General features: G+C 39.2%; 1 protein-coding gene across 2 annotated transcripts in view; it reads left to right on the top strand.

The window, feature by feature from the left end:
* The window catches only part of ATP2A2 (ATPase sarcoplasmic/endoplasmic reticulum Ca2+ transporting 2), a 48502-nt gene extending 30870 nt beyond the window's left edge, over positions 1–17632 (top strand). Inside the window, exons 10-21 of one of the 2 annotated variants that reach the window (XM_050907005.1) lie at positions 2973–3075; positions 3614–3745; positions 3855–3977; positions 4173–4391; positions 5662–5997; positions 6251–6471; positions 7525–7727; positions 9009–9094; positions 9499–9632; positions 10700–10817; positions 10935–11055; positions 16515–17632. In XM_050907005.1, the coding sequence (XP_050762962.1) occupies positions 2973–3075; positions 3614–3745; positions 3855–3977; positions 4173–4391; positions 5662–5997; positions 6251–6471; positions 7525–7727; positions 9009–9094; positions 9499–9632; positions 10700–10817; positions 10935–11055; positions 16515–16528 (1810 nt within the window). In that variant the 3' untranslated portion in view covers positions 16529–17632. Of the gene's footprint in view, positions 1–2972; positions 3076–3613; positions 3746–3854; positions 3978–4172; positions 4392–5661; positions 5998–6250; positions 6472–7524; positions 7728–9008; positions 9095–9498; positions 9633–10699; positions 10818–10934; positions 12575–16514 lie in introns of those variants that run through there. The other variant, XM_050907003.1, reaches the window with a different exon arrangement.
* Positions 17633–18078: the final 446 nt, after the last annotated feature.

Raw genomic sequence — 18078 nt, 5'->3', positions numbered from 1 at the left:
ATAAATCTGAACAGATGAGCCTCTCTTAATCTGTGAACTCAATGTTTCCAATTCCCCTGCCTCAGAGAAGGCGGTAGGTTTTTTCCTAAAGCATCTTATGAATGTGTTGGAGTTAATTCTTAAATTCTTGAATTTACTGTAAATTCCTGTCCCCTACCCTCAGAGGTTTATTGGTCTCAGTGCATCTGTACTTGAATAGATGTGTGTGTTTGTCTCGGCCTTTGGTATTTGAGCTGGTGTTAAACCCAATCCCTTAGGAAAGGAATGACATGTTTGGTTTACTTTATCAGTTGCAAGTCTCTGCTAGTGGGACAGGTGGTTCATCCTGACAACTTCAGGAATTTTTAGGGTTCTGCTTGTAGAAGAAGAGCTGGATTGTTACAGTTTACTGGATTGTTACAGCTCCTTTTACTTGGCCAGTCTTTCATGTGTTTTTAATCTTATCACTTCAGTTTTACTTGCAGAATAGAGTTCTACTATGTATGAAGTAGAATTAAGATTCAGTTACTGTAAACATCTCAACCTTGTGGAGTTTCACAGTCATGCCTCTGAGCCCATGCAATCTTCGCTGATCTCAGTAGTGATTATCTCTGTTTAATTTTCATAGCAGTTAAGACCATGGTGTTCTCAGCAGCTGGAAATCTTAATTCCCCAATTTTCTTTTGTTTCAAAGCTAATTGCTGTCAAAGCTTATGCTTTCATTTCGGGAGACGGCATTTACTTAAGCAAGGTGACATTCTAGGTCTTGTAAAGCATCTGGCTATTATGCTTTAGCTGGTGTCGCAAGAGCTCTAGATAAACAAAATAATAAAATATAGTGTGGCGACAGATGTCGAGTATAATAAGACAGTCATCAATGTATGTTAATGTTCTATTTTTACTTGCTGAAATTGGGGAAATGTGAACAAGCATGTTAATCGCACTGCATTCATGTACGTAAAGAACGCTCTGTGAAAGGGAAATTACAACAGAAAGGCTGTTATTGGAGCATAAGGAAACAAATAGCTAAATTCTCAAACCTTTAGGGCTGATTTTTTTTTTTCTGTGTTTATGGACAGCTTTTCTAAATCAGTGGCTTTGTAAGGATTTTAAGTAAGGTGACTGACTTCACCTTGGATTGCAAACTGTCACTGAAAACAAAGTTCTGATGGGGACCTTAAGAGGCCGTCTAGTCCATGGCACTGTCCCAAAGCCGGACCTGCTCTAGATATGAACCATTCCTGACAGATGTTTCTTTGTACTTCAGATACTGTTGTCTTCCACAGCTGTACAGGCAGCCTCCTCTGTTTCATAACCATTAAGCATTTTTGCAATAAGTCAATGATTTTTCACTTACTCTTAAAGTATTTGATACATAACTTTCCCCTAAGGTGCATTCAGAATATAAAATGACAAATATTTCTTACTGAAAAACTAAAATTTCATACTGACTGATTTCCTGGGGATGTTAGGAGATTGTCAAACAGTTTAGAGTAGTTTTGTCGGGTCTCAGCATGCACGATGTGCATGCTTACTTGCAAACTGAGAGCATAAAACTAACAATAATTAAGAACTACAGCAAAAGCTAGCAGATGGCATTTGACCTTCAAATGAGTTCATCTTTAGCTAATTGAAAAGCCTGAAGTTTTAAGAAAAAAAAAAAAAAAATTGTCCAGCACTGACCCCAGCAACTTAGACTCCATGTGCACTTGCCATTCTTCAGAAACTGTTGATAAGGAACACACAGGCAAGGGGGAAAAAAAAAAACCAAACCCTGGTATAACAAGTTATGGATATTCAAATATGCTAGTTTTCTTCAAGTTCAGAACAGGTGAAAACAGGAAGTATTAGCTGTGATAGACGAGGTGACAAACTGAGAGCTGCTGGGAAGTTTAAAGAGTTGAGAGTTTAAAGCCACTGCTTATGGCTGTAGAATTATATGTCAAATGAAACTTTAAGAACATACTTGGTTTTTTTTAAGATGCATTTTGTTCACATGCTGTGTTATACAACACTGGAATTTGTTTGCAGTACTACAAGAGACTGAACAAAAGCTTACATAATCGGACATGTCATAGTCTATGTTACGAATTCTTTTGGAGTAGTGATCCACATCTTCCTACCACCAGACCTTTTTTCCCCTCCTGGAGAGCTTTAATGAAAGATGTTATATATGAGTTATGTCTTGCTAATTTTGGTAGGGCGGGAGATAACAGTATTGAACACTGTCTTGGTTCTTTTATGCTTACTCTAGAAGTATGCTAATGTTCCAGAAAATGAATTCATTCACTATTTCCAAATGTGAAAGCAAAGAAGTTGCTTCTTGCTTGTGATGTCTAAATGGTGCATTGCTTTAGGAAAATGTACCTTCCCTCTTTCTAAAGACTTCAGATACTCATCATTAAGTGTATATGACTACTTGAAAAGAGTATTTCTTTTCTAGTGGAATTTGTATTGTGAAATGACTTAGCTTTTCATTGGTTTAGGAGGTTCACATATAGTACAGATGAATTTTTAAGAAATTAATGAGGCCAAATCTGCTTGTATGCCTGCCCAGTGCATGCATTTCATGCATGGCAGTAAATCTGCAGAATATGCAGTAAGGCTAAGGAAGCTAAACCTCTCCTACTTGGAACTCCCCTCCAAGTCCTGCACATACTCTAATACTGCTTTCATATGCCTCTTCACTGAGCTCTTTACTTCTCTTCTACGTTGCTGTATGACTGTCACTGGAGGAAATAAGGTTTTGTAATTCAGGTAGTGATTTCATTGATAATCATGTCATTCTATTCATGACTCTCTGATCTAAACTTCAGAACTCACGTTTATCAAACCTGCTCTTCTCAACAATTTCTGGTTCTGTAGTTCCAAGTCCATAACTAATAAGCATTGTACTAAATGGAAATACAGTAAAGGGATTAAAGAAGGGGAAAAGGTGAGATGCTAATACTAAATAACTAACTTAAATCTCCCCCTTTTCTTCCTTTGGAAAGGCATAAAGATGACAAACTTATTAAATGTAGCCAGTATGATGGCCTTGTGGAACTTGCAACGATCTGTGCACTCTGTAATGATTCCTCTTTGGATTACAATGAAGTAAGTACATATCCTAGAACAGAGGAGAGTGTGAGAATGAGGATAAATGTTTGTTCCCATCTGTCTATGTAATACCTTTCAGTGGTAAATCCCCTTCTAGTCAAGGGGGGGAGTATTTAGGTCCTCTTCAGTATTAATTCTGGGAATGACTTGTTTGTTGAACACTGAGAAAACTAAAGCCAGGCGGCAAGTGTAGTCTGGAACTTGGAGATCTCCTGGTGTGTAGAATACACTACTGCTTTCTTGCTTTGCCTCACCTTCTTAAGGTTGCTACATCTCATAATGACTTAAATGCTTGATGATAAAGTACTGACATCCTTCTCTGCTGGTCTTGAGAGTAAAGGCTTGAAATTTCCTACGGGGTACAATCATACCCTTCAGAGCTGCTTTTTAAAAATAGTTTTGCTTGTTTCATAAGCCATAGTAAGTCTTGTTAAACTTTTTTTCCATTGTGAAACTTGAACTTTTGTCTCTGGTAGGTTCCAGGTGAGGTTTAAAGTAAACTCCTGTGTTTCTGTTTGCTTTGTGTTAACTAAAGGCTAAGGGAGTATATGAAAAAGTTGGTGAAGCCACAGAAACGGCACTTACCTGTCTGGTTGAAAAGATGAATGTGTTTGACACGGACTTGAAAGGACTTTCTAGAATTGAACGTGCAAATGCTTGCAACTCGGTCAGTACTCTTTTATCTGGAATTCACTGGGGAGTGAGTTTTGTAGTATGTATTATCTAAATGCATTTTTATGCTATTGTTTTGTTTTGGTTTTTTTTTCTTTAATAAGGTGATAAAACAACTCATGAAGAAAGAATTCACTCTGGAGTTCTCAAGAGACAGAAAGTCTATGTCTGTCTATTGTACACCGAACAAACCAAGCCGCACATCCCTGAGTAAGATGTTTGTTAAGGTCAGTTCCTCACTTGAGAAAGCGTAGTTACAGAACGGCTGCAGAGGTAGCACCACACTAAAAAATTATGGCACAACTAACTGCAGCTTGAAGATGAAGGAAGGACTTTGTAATTTGAGCAAATGTTGTAATGGAAAGGGATTTATTAAGCTAAATTACTTTTTTTTTTTTTTTTTTTTTTTTTTGCCTCTGCAGGGTGCTCCTGAAGGTGTAATTGACAGATGTACACATGTCCGTGCTGGAAATGCTAAAATACCATTAACCTCAGGAATTAAGCAGAAAATAATGTCTGTCATTAGAGAATGGGGAACCGGTAGAGACACATTGCGTTGCTTGGCTCTGGCGACCCATGACAATCCACCCAGAAAAGAGGAGATGAATCTTGAGGATTCCTCAAATTTCATTAACTATGAGGTAAATTTAGTAAAATATCCTTTTAACACTTATCCCTCTCCCAAACTGGAGAACAGTGACTCCTTATGTTTGATTATTTCTTGAGGAAGTTATGTCTGAGAATTTGCTCTTTCTGGGTATTTTTGATATCAGACACCATAGTTAGCCACACGTGTGGAGGGAATGCTCAGTTTAAGAAGAGACTGTATGTGTCTTTGAAGAAACTGTGTTCTTGATGGCTGGTATACATGCTGCTGCTTGGCTAAAAGTATAAGAAGAAATCAGTTAAACAGCTAGCTGCAAATTGTATTATTTTATGTACATACATAAGGTCCTCAGGATCATAACACCTTAAACTGTTCTCAGAGACTGACTCTGAAAAATATTCCAAAAATTGCATTGTGGTTTCAGCTTTAATGGTTTTCAGTTTAACATTGCTCAACTGCAAGACCCCTTTGGGGATTTTGTGATGAAACATACCTGCCATTTTGTGCTCTGAGAGTCAAGTTCAGTTCCCTGCCTCCATACTGTCAGCTGCAAAAGCTCAGTCCGTGATTATCATCTTAGCTGTGCTGTAATTTTCCAATGAAATCTGTATCTAGGATTTAGAGGGGAGGAAATGACAACAGTTGCGTGAGAGTTTTTGGCCTGTGCTCTCTGCTCCTGGCACCGATTACAAAAAAGAAAGACTTGACTGCTTGCAGGTTGAATTTGCAAGGCTGACAATTAGAGCACGTTTCAACTAATAAAACAAGTGCATTTGAAGCAAGATATGTTTGGAAAGGTAGGATCCCGTTTCAGAGCGTGGTCATGCTCTGGGAATTAACTGTGTCCTCCCATATGCTTATCATGTAGATGGTACAATGTAGCATTGTGATTCCAAAAGCATTAAATTGTTATTTACCTCCTCTCTTGTTAATGTGCATGTAGATTTGTGACTTCTTGGTTCTTCTCCAGCTGTCTGAATTCAGTGTCAGAGCTAAAGTGCTGAGAAGACTCAGTATGGTGAAACAGATAACCTCTCTGAAGTAACCCTTTCAGGAAAAAAAAAAATGCCATAAGAGCAAGTATACATTTCGTAATACATTGGTTTTGACCAAATGACAGGGTGACATAGGCCTCAGTGTCTTAATTGCTCTATGTAAAATCACAGAATATTGTGGACAAGTAGTAAAACCAAATGTCGCCATGCTGAGAGATACTTAGCATGCAAGCGAAATGATTGTTTCGCTAATGTCAGATGAGAAGTCTACAGGATCTTGCACTAAAACTAGGTGCTGTCTTGTTTCAGACCAACTTGACCTTTGTCGGCTGTGTGGGTATGCTGGATCCCCCAAGAATTGAAGTAGCTTCATCTATAAAGCTGTGCAAACAGGCTGGTATTAGAGTTATTATGATTACTGGTGATAATAAAGGCACAGCAGTAGCTATTTGCCGTCGCATCGGTATCTTTGTGGAAGATGAAGATGTTTCTACAAAAGCCTTTACTGGTCGTGAATTTGACGAACTCTCACTTGCTGCCCAGAGAGACGCTTGCCACCATGCCCGTTGCTTTGCTCGTGTAGAGCCTTCCCACAAATCTAAAATTGTTGAGTTTCTTCAGTCTTTTGATGAGATTACAGCTATGGTAAGTAATTGAAATTTTACTTGGTTTGAAAGGCACACACTGTGTTTAAACCCAAATTATCCCTTTTCAGACTAATGCCTCATTCTGGAAAACACTTGCTTCCGCATTTCCCTGAACTCAAAGCCTCAGAATAGTTCTGCACTTAAGTGATTTTTTAAAGATCCAAAACCATGCCCAGTGCAAAATTCCTTTCTGGTCTTATATGTAAGTGCCCACCTTACTTATTTTTTTCAACTTTAAATTCTTGTTTTAGACTGGTGATGGTGTCAATGATGCCCCTGCATTGAAGAAAGCAGAAATTGGAATTGCTATGGGTTCTGGTACTGCAGTGGCTAAAACTGCTTCTGAAATGGTTTTAGCAGATGACAATTTCTCAACTATTGTAGCTGCTGTGGAAGAAGGACGTGCAATTTATAACAACATGAAACAGTTCATCCGTTACTTGATCTCCTCCAACGTTGGAGAAGTTGTTTGGTAGGTCTAAAATGTCTTTTGCTTCGAACTAGAGTAGTGATGGAGTCTTTTGTTAGTTATTTATTTACTTCCAGTATTTCTTGCTAAAACCAGAGAAACAGGTTCTCCGGTAATTGATCATTGTGATTGTGCAGAAGTCTGCATACTTCTAGCCTAGTCTTTACTAGAGAATTTTAGCATATCACAAAAGATTCGCATTGCATTGCATATAATATTCTAGCTCAGTAGGTGGCTAAACGCTGTACAATTATTTCTATGATTGGACTAGTTCTCTAGAACAGGAAAATAAAAACCTTAATAAAATATTGCAAGATCTGGTATTTCAGATAACTTAGTCACAGATATAACTGAGATGTTTGTTTAACCTCAAGTTACAGAAGAATGTGTCTTCTGTGTCTTTGGAAGGAATGGTGACCCAATGCCACAGAATGCATTCTGGTAACAGAATGTAAATATTGATCTTCTAACAGTTGCTTATATCAAAGCATATTTTCTCCCAGAGTGGAATATAACACAGCAATTGTCTTGCCTTGTTTCTTGTAAACTTTAAAGCTGTCCTTCATATGGCTCGTGCTGCAGCCCCTGTTTCTGTTCTATTTATTCATACAGGCTTGCAGCCATGAAAATTACATGCTCATTAAATTTTTGCAGGGACTAGCAGTAATCTAGCTAAATGAAGCTTAGCCATTTGAGCTAAAATGCTATTATGTGTGCAAAAGTTTTAGTGTCTTTTAGAAAGTGGCTTGCAAGCCTTTATGCATGTATGTATATATTTACCTATATTACGGGATAAGTAGAGTGGGGAAAAAAGGCTAAAGCAGAAACTCTTCAATTCCTGAAGTTACCAGAAGATAATGCTTCAAAACTTATATGCCAGTGGTTAGAAGTGTTTGCTCTTGGATATGTTTTTAGTTTTCTGAATGTGAATATTCAGATATTAAATGGATAACTGCACGAGAGAACAGAAGTGATGATACAGGCTTAGGCTTAAGCATTAAAAGGACTTATTTACATGCACAAGCATAAGCTTATAATTGGTGGGTTTTTTTGTAGTATCTTCTTGACTGCTGCCCTGGGTTTTCCTGAAGCTCTAATTCCTGTCCAACTGTTATGGGTAAACCTTGTGACGGATGGTCTCCCTGCTACTGCTCTGGGCTTTAATCCTCCTGACCTTGATATCATGAATAAGCCACCACGCAACCCTAAAGAGCCACTGATCAGTGGATGGCTCTTCTTCCGCTACCTAGCTATTGGATGTAAGTAGTAATAGCTGGTTTGGGGGGTTTAAGTAAACTTAGGCAGGTAAATATTTTTTTTGAGATCCACTTGAAAGCAGTTTGTCTAATATCCTTGTATGCTGAAATCTTGAAAGCTAGCAATAGATGTTTTGTGGAACTGGTATTCTTCCTTTATTTTGTTTCGAGATTCACACTTTGTTTTGCACATTTGCAGGCAGTGCCGTGATAGGAACAGTAAAGTTGTGATTTTTTTTTTGTTTGTTTTGTTTTCCATTGGTAGCAACTGAGGCACCAGAAGCCCTAGTTGCATAACATCAGTATGACATTTGCCACTTTGTCAGAATCTTTTGATTTTTGACAACTAGGAAACCATTAGAAATTTTATAACTTCTATACTGGATTAGACCTTCAAAATTGATGGTTGATGGTGTTACAGTCCTCAAAAGAGAGAAGCCCTTCAGGAACAGATGAACTTAGGGCTGAGTCTGGCCTCTGTTTTCAAGAAACCACCTACTTGCCTTTTTCCATTTGACTCATTCCAGGCTGAAATACTTCTAGCTCAAGCTGTCAGCCTTAGGAATACGAACATGTTGTGGGATTGGGAGTGAAGAACCAAGACCAGCCATTAGTGAATGCGCACCTGCATTAGCTGTTGAGGTCGTACATAGAACTACTTCTAAATCTGAAAATGACTACTGTCATGTATCTAACCTACCATTTTCATGGTTAAGTAGAACACCACAGGCTTGCTGGTCTGGCTATAATCGGGGAAAATAAAGGAGTATAAATTTGTGAAATCATGTCAATTTGTGAAATCAGTGGATGTAGATTTAAACCTTAAGTAATAGCTATAGTATTGTAAAGCTAGAATAAGTATCTATATGGATACTTAATGCACACTGTCTTCATGCCAGAAGTTGTCACCTTAATTTTCGTAACTGACTTCATAGATCTTAAAGTAAGTAAACATCAGTATTGGTTAATGCAAGTACAGACACATTGGGTTCTGGGAGAAAAAAGAAAAATTGCGGGTTGATTACTCCAAGTGATACCCTTGTTTGCCTTAAGTTCTAGCTGCCAGCTTCCATAAGCAGATATTAGAGTCTGTCCAACAGTACAGTATTTAATGGTTATTTAAGTTACAATGGTGGAGCAGGTTTCTTGCATAGGAGACAGATGGATTACAATCTGGTTTTTTACAGTACTGGAGGTCTTGAGGTAGAAGTTCAGGTGTGGCAAGTGAGATCTTCTCTTGCCTACAGTTCACAACACTAAAAAAAGCACTTTGTTTTCTTCAAGGTTATGTTGGCGCTGCCACCGTGGGTGCTGCTGCTTGGTGGTTTATCGCTGCTGATGGTGGTCCAAGAGTTACCTTTTATCAGCTGGTATTTGCTCTGTTTAATATCTTTGGGGGGAGAGGGGCAGTACATGCTTCTTTCATATTGTAACTTGAAATGACTGTAGAAAAACAGTAGGTCACAGAAACTTATGTAATGAGGTGTTTTCAGGCTCGTTACTGTAAAACTTGATCATGGTTAATTAGTCTTAATGCTGAAGTTCAAAGTGGGATACCTGAGCTTCTAAACAATTTGAAGCACTAATTGTTGTCTTGTAAGTAAAAGACTAATGGGGATTTTTCTAAAGCTGGCAAAAGTTTAAAACCAGTGCTTATAGGAGTCATACTAGAAAGTTTTGTTTTCGTAATACTCACTGCTTATTTCATAACTGCCTATTCTACACTTTAAAAGTTAACAAGCTGTGGAAGTGAGTTCACATTGTTCTGTTCTAGAGCCATTTTCTGCAGTGCAAAGAGGACAATCCAGACTTCTCCGGTGTTGACTGTGTGGTTTTTGAGTCTCCATATCCAATGACAATGGCTCTTTCTGTACTTGTCACCATAGAGATGTGCAATGCTCTCAACAGGTTCGTATGTCTAAATAGGAAAGCAAAGCTTCTGTGTAGCTTATCCAAAATACTACTTTTTGTGCAGTTTGATTCTTAGTGTATGGACAGCTCAACTAATGAGGAATGAGTCATATTTCCTTTCTGAATCCTGGTAGTGCAAACAAAATGACTCTTTTAGATAACATTTGAGATCTCTTATCATAAGGTATATTTTTAAGTCTGCCAATTCACTCTGGTATTGTACTAAGCATGAGCGACTGAAATATTTTCCATTATTTCTAATCTAAGCTTAATCAATCAGATTATCCCTCCTATGTTGGTATAAAGTGATACCAAGGAGAACTAAAATAAGAATGCTGAAGATATGGAAAATAGTTTTTCTTGCCCTAAGGGAGTGTGGGTTTAGCCAATTAATATTAGATTATAAATGGAAACCACTAAATAGCACAATGTCAAGGGTATTTTTCTTCAAATAGCTTAGAGGTCAGTTAATTTAAAAACAAATAAACTTTAAATACAAGTGTACTGTGGTAGTCCTACATAGTAAGATACTGCTCTACATCTGACATTCTGGATCTCAGCCTCTTCTGCAGCATAGCCTAAATGCAGATTGAATCGGAAGAGCAGAATTAAAGAACAAGCATTAAGAAGGTGCAAGTACTTGACCCTCTGTATATCGAGTCTTTAAGTGAACTTCAGAAGAAGTGGGTGCACGAGGTCCGTAGGCATACAATAGACTGGCGAGGATTCTGTCTTATGCTACCATGCCCATCTTTCCCTTACCCCTCCCGTGGAGAAGATGCTGGGGTCTTAGCAAAAAGGTAGACTAGACGAGGAATGAGCGGAACACACGAAAGCTTTCAAAAAATAAATGTGAGGCTGAACTGTGACTGCCTTGCTAAGCAGACTTCCAAGGTAGTTTAAAGTTGCAACATATATATAAACCATATCTTGGTATCTTTCTTTCCTTCATGAGTGGGATAATTGTGACTTGCCATGCTGCTTTTCTTTCCAGCTAGTTTTCTGATTTATTGAATTTCCTGTTGGTGTCTTATATACACATATGTACCATGTTTCTGTTGCAGTCTATCAGAAAATCAGTCCTTGATGAGGATGCCCCCGTGGGAAAATATCTGGCTGGTGGGCGCTATTTGCTTGTCCATGTCACTCCACTTCCTTATCCTTTATGTGGAACCGCTGCCAGTAAGTGCATGTGACTTACACCCATCCCTGAACTTGGAGATAGAGCAAAAACTTGTCTGGAGCTTAAGGCAAGGGATGGAGGGGGAGAAAAGATGTAACGTTTGGCTTTTCTTTCAGATTATCTTCCAGATCACGCCTTTGAATGTGACGCAATGGCTGATGGTATTGAAAATCTCACTACCTGTCATTCTGCTGGATGAAACACTTAAATATGTGGCCCGTAACTACCTGGAACCTGGTAAAGATAGTGTGCGGCCTGCCACCAAACCATGTTCTTTGTCAGCATGCACCGAAGGAGTTTCCTGGCCGTTTGTGTTCATTACTATGCCCTTGGTTATCTGGCTTTACAGCACAGACACTAACTTTAGTGATATGTTCTGGTCTTGACTGACATGGTGACAAGTTTTACATTCAAAGAAAAAGTTTAACTTAATTTTTTTATTGTTTAGAGCAACTGTCTATTTCTGCTGAATTTTCACATGAACATATTTGCCGGTGATGGAGGTTTCATAATCTAGATTTTGGTTTTTTGCTTTTTTTGACTTCAGTGGGGGCAATATATTCCTCTTTTATACACAGTTAAAGTGTCCATTGACATGTACAGAGAACTAACACTATTTTATGCAAATATTTTTTTGTAGATGAAAAGCATGTACAGTGTTCTGTTCAATAGTCTATTCATCATGTAAAAAAAGTAAAATTTTTTTTTGAGCCAGCGGACACTATCAAACTAAATTGGCAGCAGATTTTAGGGAATGAATGTGTGTCGTCTAAAACTAAAAAAGCATGTAACTGTTTGTCTTCTGCATGATCATCCAAACTTAATTTGTCATAAAGTCAGGTTTTATTCATAAGCAGAACTTTCTGCACTGGGAAGAGAGTACTGCTACCTCGGTCAGGATTTCTTCTTGGTTTCCCCTCTTCTGTTCCCTCACTCTCGGTTCTTGACTGTCCTTGTTTACACCAGTTTCTGTATGAGGTATGCCTAATCTTGCTCGTGCAGAAAATATCATTCCAGGTGCAGCCTGCTGGGGTTCTTCCATACTCTCCACACACATAGGGTTGTTTTTTTAAGATTATTTATTTAAGTGTCTATTGTATTTTTATTGTAACAGACCTTATTTTGCCAGTGTTGCCCATTATGGAGGGATAGGGAGGGCTACTTTTGTCTACTTAAAACAAGCCTTTTTAACAAACACAATCTGTTTTAATTCAAAAGAGGGTTTAAGTTGGGTTTTAAGACCTTATTTACATGTGTCAGATCCTTTCTTTTTCTCCCCCCCCCCTTTAAGATCAAAACTTGTAACGAGACCTGGAAAAATAACTTGCACTGCATAGCTAGAAATTGGATTTCCTACACTTAGGGCACTAATGATCAGTTGTATACATGGAGTTACTCTGCTGGCCTGTTGTTAGCCTGACTTGAAGTAACAAGCTCGTGTGTGTTTTTTGTAAAATCTGTAAATAGCACATGACCAAATTGAACATATTGTATAGAACTATTTTTATTTTAATGTGGCACTAACCACCTTCATTATTACGGTAAATGTTAAAGCATGTTTTCAAATTCAGTCCTGTATCAACAATGTGTAAGTCATTAACAGTCCTAACTGTGGTGTTTTTCTCCAATGCCTTCCAACTTTCATCGACTAAAGTGAGTATTTCTCTTCCATTTCACCATGCCAGTGGTGACTTGCTGTAAAATAGCATATGCTGTATACATGTTGAAGAATAAATAGTAATTTCCTTCATTCCCATGCTGTGTTTTGTCAAACTCTGCTGTGCTACATTATTATCACCACTTTAGGCTCTTTGTTTTGTGGTCTGAAGCTCGAATTACTGATTCCAAAGGTAAAGCACTTGCTTTTGGTTTAGTGTATTTTAGGTCTTGTTTTATAGCACCCAGGAGCCTTGGTGCCCCAAGATCTTACAGCTTTTGGTCTTATGTTAGAGAAAATGGGACAAATCTGTAACTTAAGACAGTGACAGCTGTTCACATGAATGTTTAGTGTCCAAAACACTCTAGTACTTGTGGTCAGGTGCTGGTTTACTCCAGAGTTGGTTTTTTTTTTCCTTCCCTGAAATAGGGGATGCTCCTCTGAGCTGACCACCCTTCCCTAGTCTCTGCTATCTGCAGTGCTCAAAGTGCAGGCGCTCCTCTTTGCAAGAACAGCTTATTGTTTCCAGTAAGTGGAAACACTTTGTACAGTGGTCATATGAAAAGACAAAAGAACAGTCTCAGCTTAACAGGATAGTCTTTGAAAATTGTACTGGGGTCATTATGTCTTTGTAGAGTAGCAGGTGCTGTGTTGTCTTGTGCTGGCTCAGTCTGCTGTAATAACCAAATTCAAACAGCTTTCTGATTCCTCATAGAGGAAAATGATCGTTAAAAGCTATGTTCTGTTGGTGCCAGCTGGAATCCAGCGAGCACAGATAATTCTCTAGGTTTCAAGCTTTCAGATATAGATGCTAATCTCAAAATACACAGACCCTATCTGAAATTCCACTGTGTTGTGGATACTCACCATTCCATATAGACTTTGACTTGTTTAAGTTGATGCTGAAGTGACTCAGGGGAGCTGGACCTGGTGATGTAGTAGGTGTGTTGCTGAACTGTAAGCATTTAAATCCTGTTGAATGCCCTCTTCAGTGTGGGAGAACCTGTCTTTGCCAAACTAAGGTTTTGCGTACCACAAAACCAATGGCCAGCACTGGCCATGTGCTGTATTGGTAATAAATGAGCAATATGAGACTTGTCCCTGTTTCTTGAAACAGGAAACTAATAGGTCACATGGTTTGGGATTCCTTGAGATCAAAATATGTACAAGTATGTTATTTGTTGGAAACAAATAGTAGCGAGTTAGTTCTGTGTGCTCCCAACATAATGGGCAAACTTTCCAGGGCAGGAACGCCACTGAATCTTTGAACGCTGGTTCTGTGTGAACCTCCAGAGCACCACGTTGGTGCGCTTTTTAAAGCCACGTATCTCACTGTCACCATGAACGATTCTGCTTCTTGTACAATCCTATTCGTGTCTATTATGCCAAATAATCCTGCTATACACCCCCTTTTTTCCTGTCTAAGAAGCTGAAGGGGAAAATGACTGTCGATAAGTAGGATTCAGGCTTCGACAACTTCTTTGTTGGATCTCTGTCTGTGTTGAAGATGAATCTTACTGCTTGTGTCATGGATTTCCATACTGACATCTGAGAGCTCACTCGTATCCCGTGTCTCAGGGGCACTTGCATTAGGGCCTTGTGTTCCTTGGAGTTTGCCTTTGAAAGCTGGGTAACTGGAGTGGCGTTCATCCCTACAGGCTCCTGAGGTTACGGGAACAGTCAGGTTTTATAAGGTGCTCCTGAAGAGCCCAAGCAATCTTTATTTCTTCCAGTCTTGCTGTCCAAATTTTCTTGTAGAAATGGAGCAATAGGGTTCCCGAAGATCAGCATGCACTTACCTCAGGTTCAGTGGCAGCTGTTGCTCTGCTTTCAGTACTTCTGTTTGCCAAGTGTTGCCACTACGTGGTAAATACCAGCCTTGTGTGGTCTGGACTGACCAAACGTTAAGACCTAGCATGAGCTTCCTCCTAGGCAGTGAAGCACCCTGCCCTGAAATCCCTGTCTGCTGCAAGCTTCCTTGTGATCCTGGAGCTGGAGTGCTGTGGATCTGCTCTTAACCCTTCTCAGTTGAGTAGGGAGGTTGCTCGAGTGTGTGTCTGGCATTAGAATAGCATAAGGCAGCTGATGGCTTGGCTTTTCATTATAGAAATATAGAAATACAGTGCAAGGTTAGTAATGCGCTGCAAGAAAACACGTTAACTGCAATTATTATCCTTAATTGTGTAGATCCTGCCATTCTTTAGCTATCAGCCCTTTCATCTAGGCAGGCCAAGAAGAAAGGACTTTTCGATTTAGAATGGACTTACTTGCCAACGTCTCGAAGTTGAAACTCTTGCCTAATTTCTTTGTTCCCTACATATTTCCACTCCAACCTCCTCACTGTACTAGGATCATCTGGGGATAGAAATAGGTAACTCCTATTTTAATGTATTGGTCCTTTGAATATATAAATGGAAGCACTTATTTAAGCAGAAATAACTCAGTTACTGAGGCTTTATCTCCCACTCCATTTTTAGAAAATAACTTTATCCTTTTTGTTTCCCTTTGTTTTCATCTCACTGAGCTTTTTCATCTCCACTGTTTTCTGGATTCCTTAGTGTCCTCACATACCACTACTTATTTTCTAGCGTGAGAGAGATGTGTAAGACTAGTATCAATCACGTGGTTGATGCTACCTTATGCTAGGAACACCAGGAAAAGGATATCGGCTTATCCTAGGAAACCAGTGGGGTTTGGTATGAGAGCAGCTCCTCCTGAATTCAGTGTTCTGTAGCCTGGTCCAAATCAGAGCAAAGAAAGTGGTCAGGCAGCTGCAGTCGTACGTCCAATATTTAGACAGGGGCTTTTATCTTCATAGTGCCTCGGGCTCTCTCTGCTTTCCAATGTGAGTGATTCAAAGTACTGTTTGTGAGCTACACAACGAGCTGCTCCTTTTTGCTGGCATCCAAGCAATAAAAATAGTTCATACTTGGTTTCCCAAAATATTATTGCAAATAAATAAGTATGAAAGAGGCTGCGTAAAAATATATACCGGTCTGTCAAAATGCTACGAGGCTTATGTTTGTAGGGAGACTGTTTTGGAGAAGGCTAATGGTAAGAAAATGAGTTTTTAATCTGATGATAAAATGCAGTACAGCAGTCCTCTGTCTCCGTTCCAAGAACACAGCTGATGCGCAGAATATACGTGGTAAACAGCTTAAAGATGGTTGAATTTGCTGAGATGAAGGGAGGTGAAACTGATACAAAGTTGTCTGTCTCTTGCACCTGTCTTGTTTACTTTTTTGCACTTCTAACCATTAACTGTTTCCCTAATCTCTGCTAATTACATCCTTAATTACATTAATATGCATTTTCAAATCTTAGCAGGAGAGCCTAAATTTTATAGTGTTGAAGCGGTGTTTTGAAGAGCCACCATCAAGTTCTAGGGAATCAGAGTACACTGTTCTTCTCTCCTAGACGCAAGGCTAACCTTACGCTGTATTTTAGGGGTAAAGTACAGTAGTAGCTTTATTACGTTGTACTCTGCCCTTTGCCTACGCGTTTATCTGTGTAGTTTAATGACTTCTTCAAAGCTTTCCTACTGCTTCCCAGAATAAGCTGCATAACTTGGAAAAGGGACATTGTTAGGTCACTTTGGGGCCAAACTTGCAATATAATGCCTTGATTAGAAAAACACCCTGGAAGTTCTTAAAAACTTGAGCTCAAACTGCGTAGTACGGAACTTGTAAGTAAAAATTACAAATAAGTGAGACTTGTCTATTGCCACTAGTCAGGCAAAGAAAGGCAAAAGCTCCCTAAACATGTCTGAATTCCTTTTCACTGCAGTCTTCTGTAGGAAGTGCTGGCTTTGCTGATGCTAAAGGGAGCTCTGCTGCACTCGGAAGAGCTGAGCCATAATCCAGAGGGTTCTAGGCTTTGAGAACAAAGTAACCTGAGAGTGTCCCTTCGATGACAGAGCAGCCAGTTATCAAACTTAACATTCTTTCTTCTGTCACTGTTGATCTTAGTCTTGCTTGTATAATGGTACTTAGCATTCATCCTTTCATTAACTGATGCCTTTTCTTTCTTTCCTTTTCAGCAATACTGGAGTAATCGCTTCCTAAACAATTTTGCAGAAATGTAAGGTTGTTTTGTTGCGTGCATGTGTTTTTAGCAACACATCTACCAAAACTTCTGCATGTATCATGTGTAAAGATTCTTTGCTTTCCCTAAAACAAAACTCATTGTGTTCTCTGTGGAAGAAATGTGTGGTACCATTAGGACTTCATTATACAGATGTACAAACGTGCAATATAGCTTACCGAATTGGAAACTCTCTCCAGAGAAGTTTGGTTTCTGTGCTGCATGGAGAAGAGTTTGTTTATCCTTGAACAAGAATTGCGGAGCTGTCAGCCAATTTTCCATATTTCTGTATGTAAAATGTCAGTTTATACAATGTACAATATCAAAAATAATGCATGCCTTCGGTTGTAGACAAATCTTTCTCTGTATTGTATCATCCAAACATACTACTCTATAACAGCTTCTGTACAATGCTATCCTATTTATAAAATTCATTGAAAAGATTACAGATGAATGTTAAACCATAAGCCTCCAGTTCCTGACTTTGGATTTTTTTATCATGTGTGCAAATCGACCTCTTTTGCACTGTAATGTAACTTATTTAAATCTAAGGCAGTAAGACAGATGTTGGTGCAATACAAAATACTGTGATGCGTTTATCTAAAAAGCAACAACCGACTTTTAGCCAGTTACCACAACTGCATGTGTGACCTTCAGAAGTTGTAAATAAGATCAGTTGTCTATTTACATGCTGACAGTAAGAAGCATCACACCTAGTTTCATTTGTATCAGGTAAATAAATTTATTCTACAATACATACTTGGCGTGTTATTTTATGCACTTTGTTTTCCGCAGGTACATGCGTACATACTTCAGCGCGCTCTTATATTAGTGCCAGGATGACACTTTTTAGCACCAACACCATTGCAGTCTTTCCTCCTAGAACTATGCAGATGCCAGCTGCTCTTCCGGCAGTATTGACCTCCTCGCTGGTGTGATTTCCTCTGTCCAGGGGCTTGTGTGTGTGTTTAAGGGACACTGTCAAGTACTTTGATCACTCAATTTTTTTTAAAATGCTCCATTGTTTGTAAAATCCCTCTGAGAAATTTAAAATAAACATTTCTTTCCCAACTACATCTTTATTTTTTTGTCCTTTTCTATTTTCTAAATTGCCCCAACCCCAAGTAGCTGCTAGTCTCTTTCCCCTTCCATAGGCAAAAGGAAAATTAACCAACTGTTTGCTACGAAGCGTACACCACGAGTAGCCTGCTGGGAGTGCTGCTCTCGCTTACGGCTTAACTCCATTCCCCAAACCGTGGGCTATTCTGCCAGCGAGCGCTGGGCAGCGGTGCAGCTCCTGCGCCAGGCTCGCAGCGCAGGCCTCTGTGCTAAGCGTTAGGCGAGACTAAAGCACCCCAAGGGCAAAAGCTGGATTTTCCAAGTGTCCTGTAACGCTGTGCTCCGCAGCCCATAAACTCGGTTTTGTTTGGACTAAGAGGAGGGGGGGGCCTCTCTAAATATGCAACTTCAGCCAACTTCAGTAACATGTTTTAAATTAAATAGAATGCCTCTTCACCTCC

The sequence above is a fragment of the Gymnogyps californianus genome, chromosome 16 (assembly GCF_018139145.2).
Source record: "Gymnogyps californianus isolate 813 chromosome 16, ASM1813914v2, whole genome shotgun sequence".
Taxonomy (NCBI): Eukaryota; Metazoa; Chordata; class Aves; order Accipitriformes; family Cathartidae; genus Gymnogyps; species Gymnogyps californianus.
This window is presented reverse-complemented; position numbering and strand designations above follow the sequence as displayed.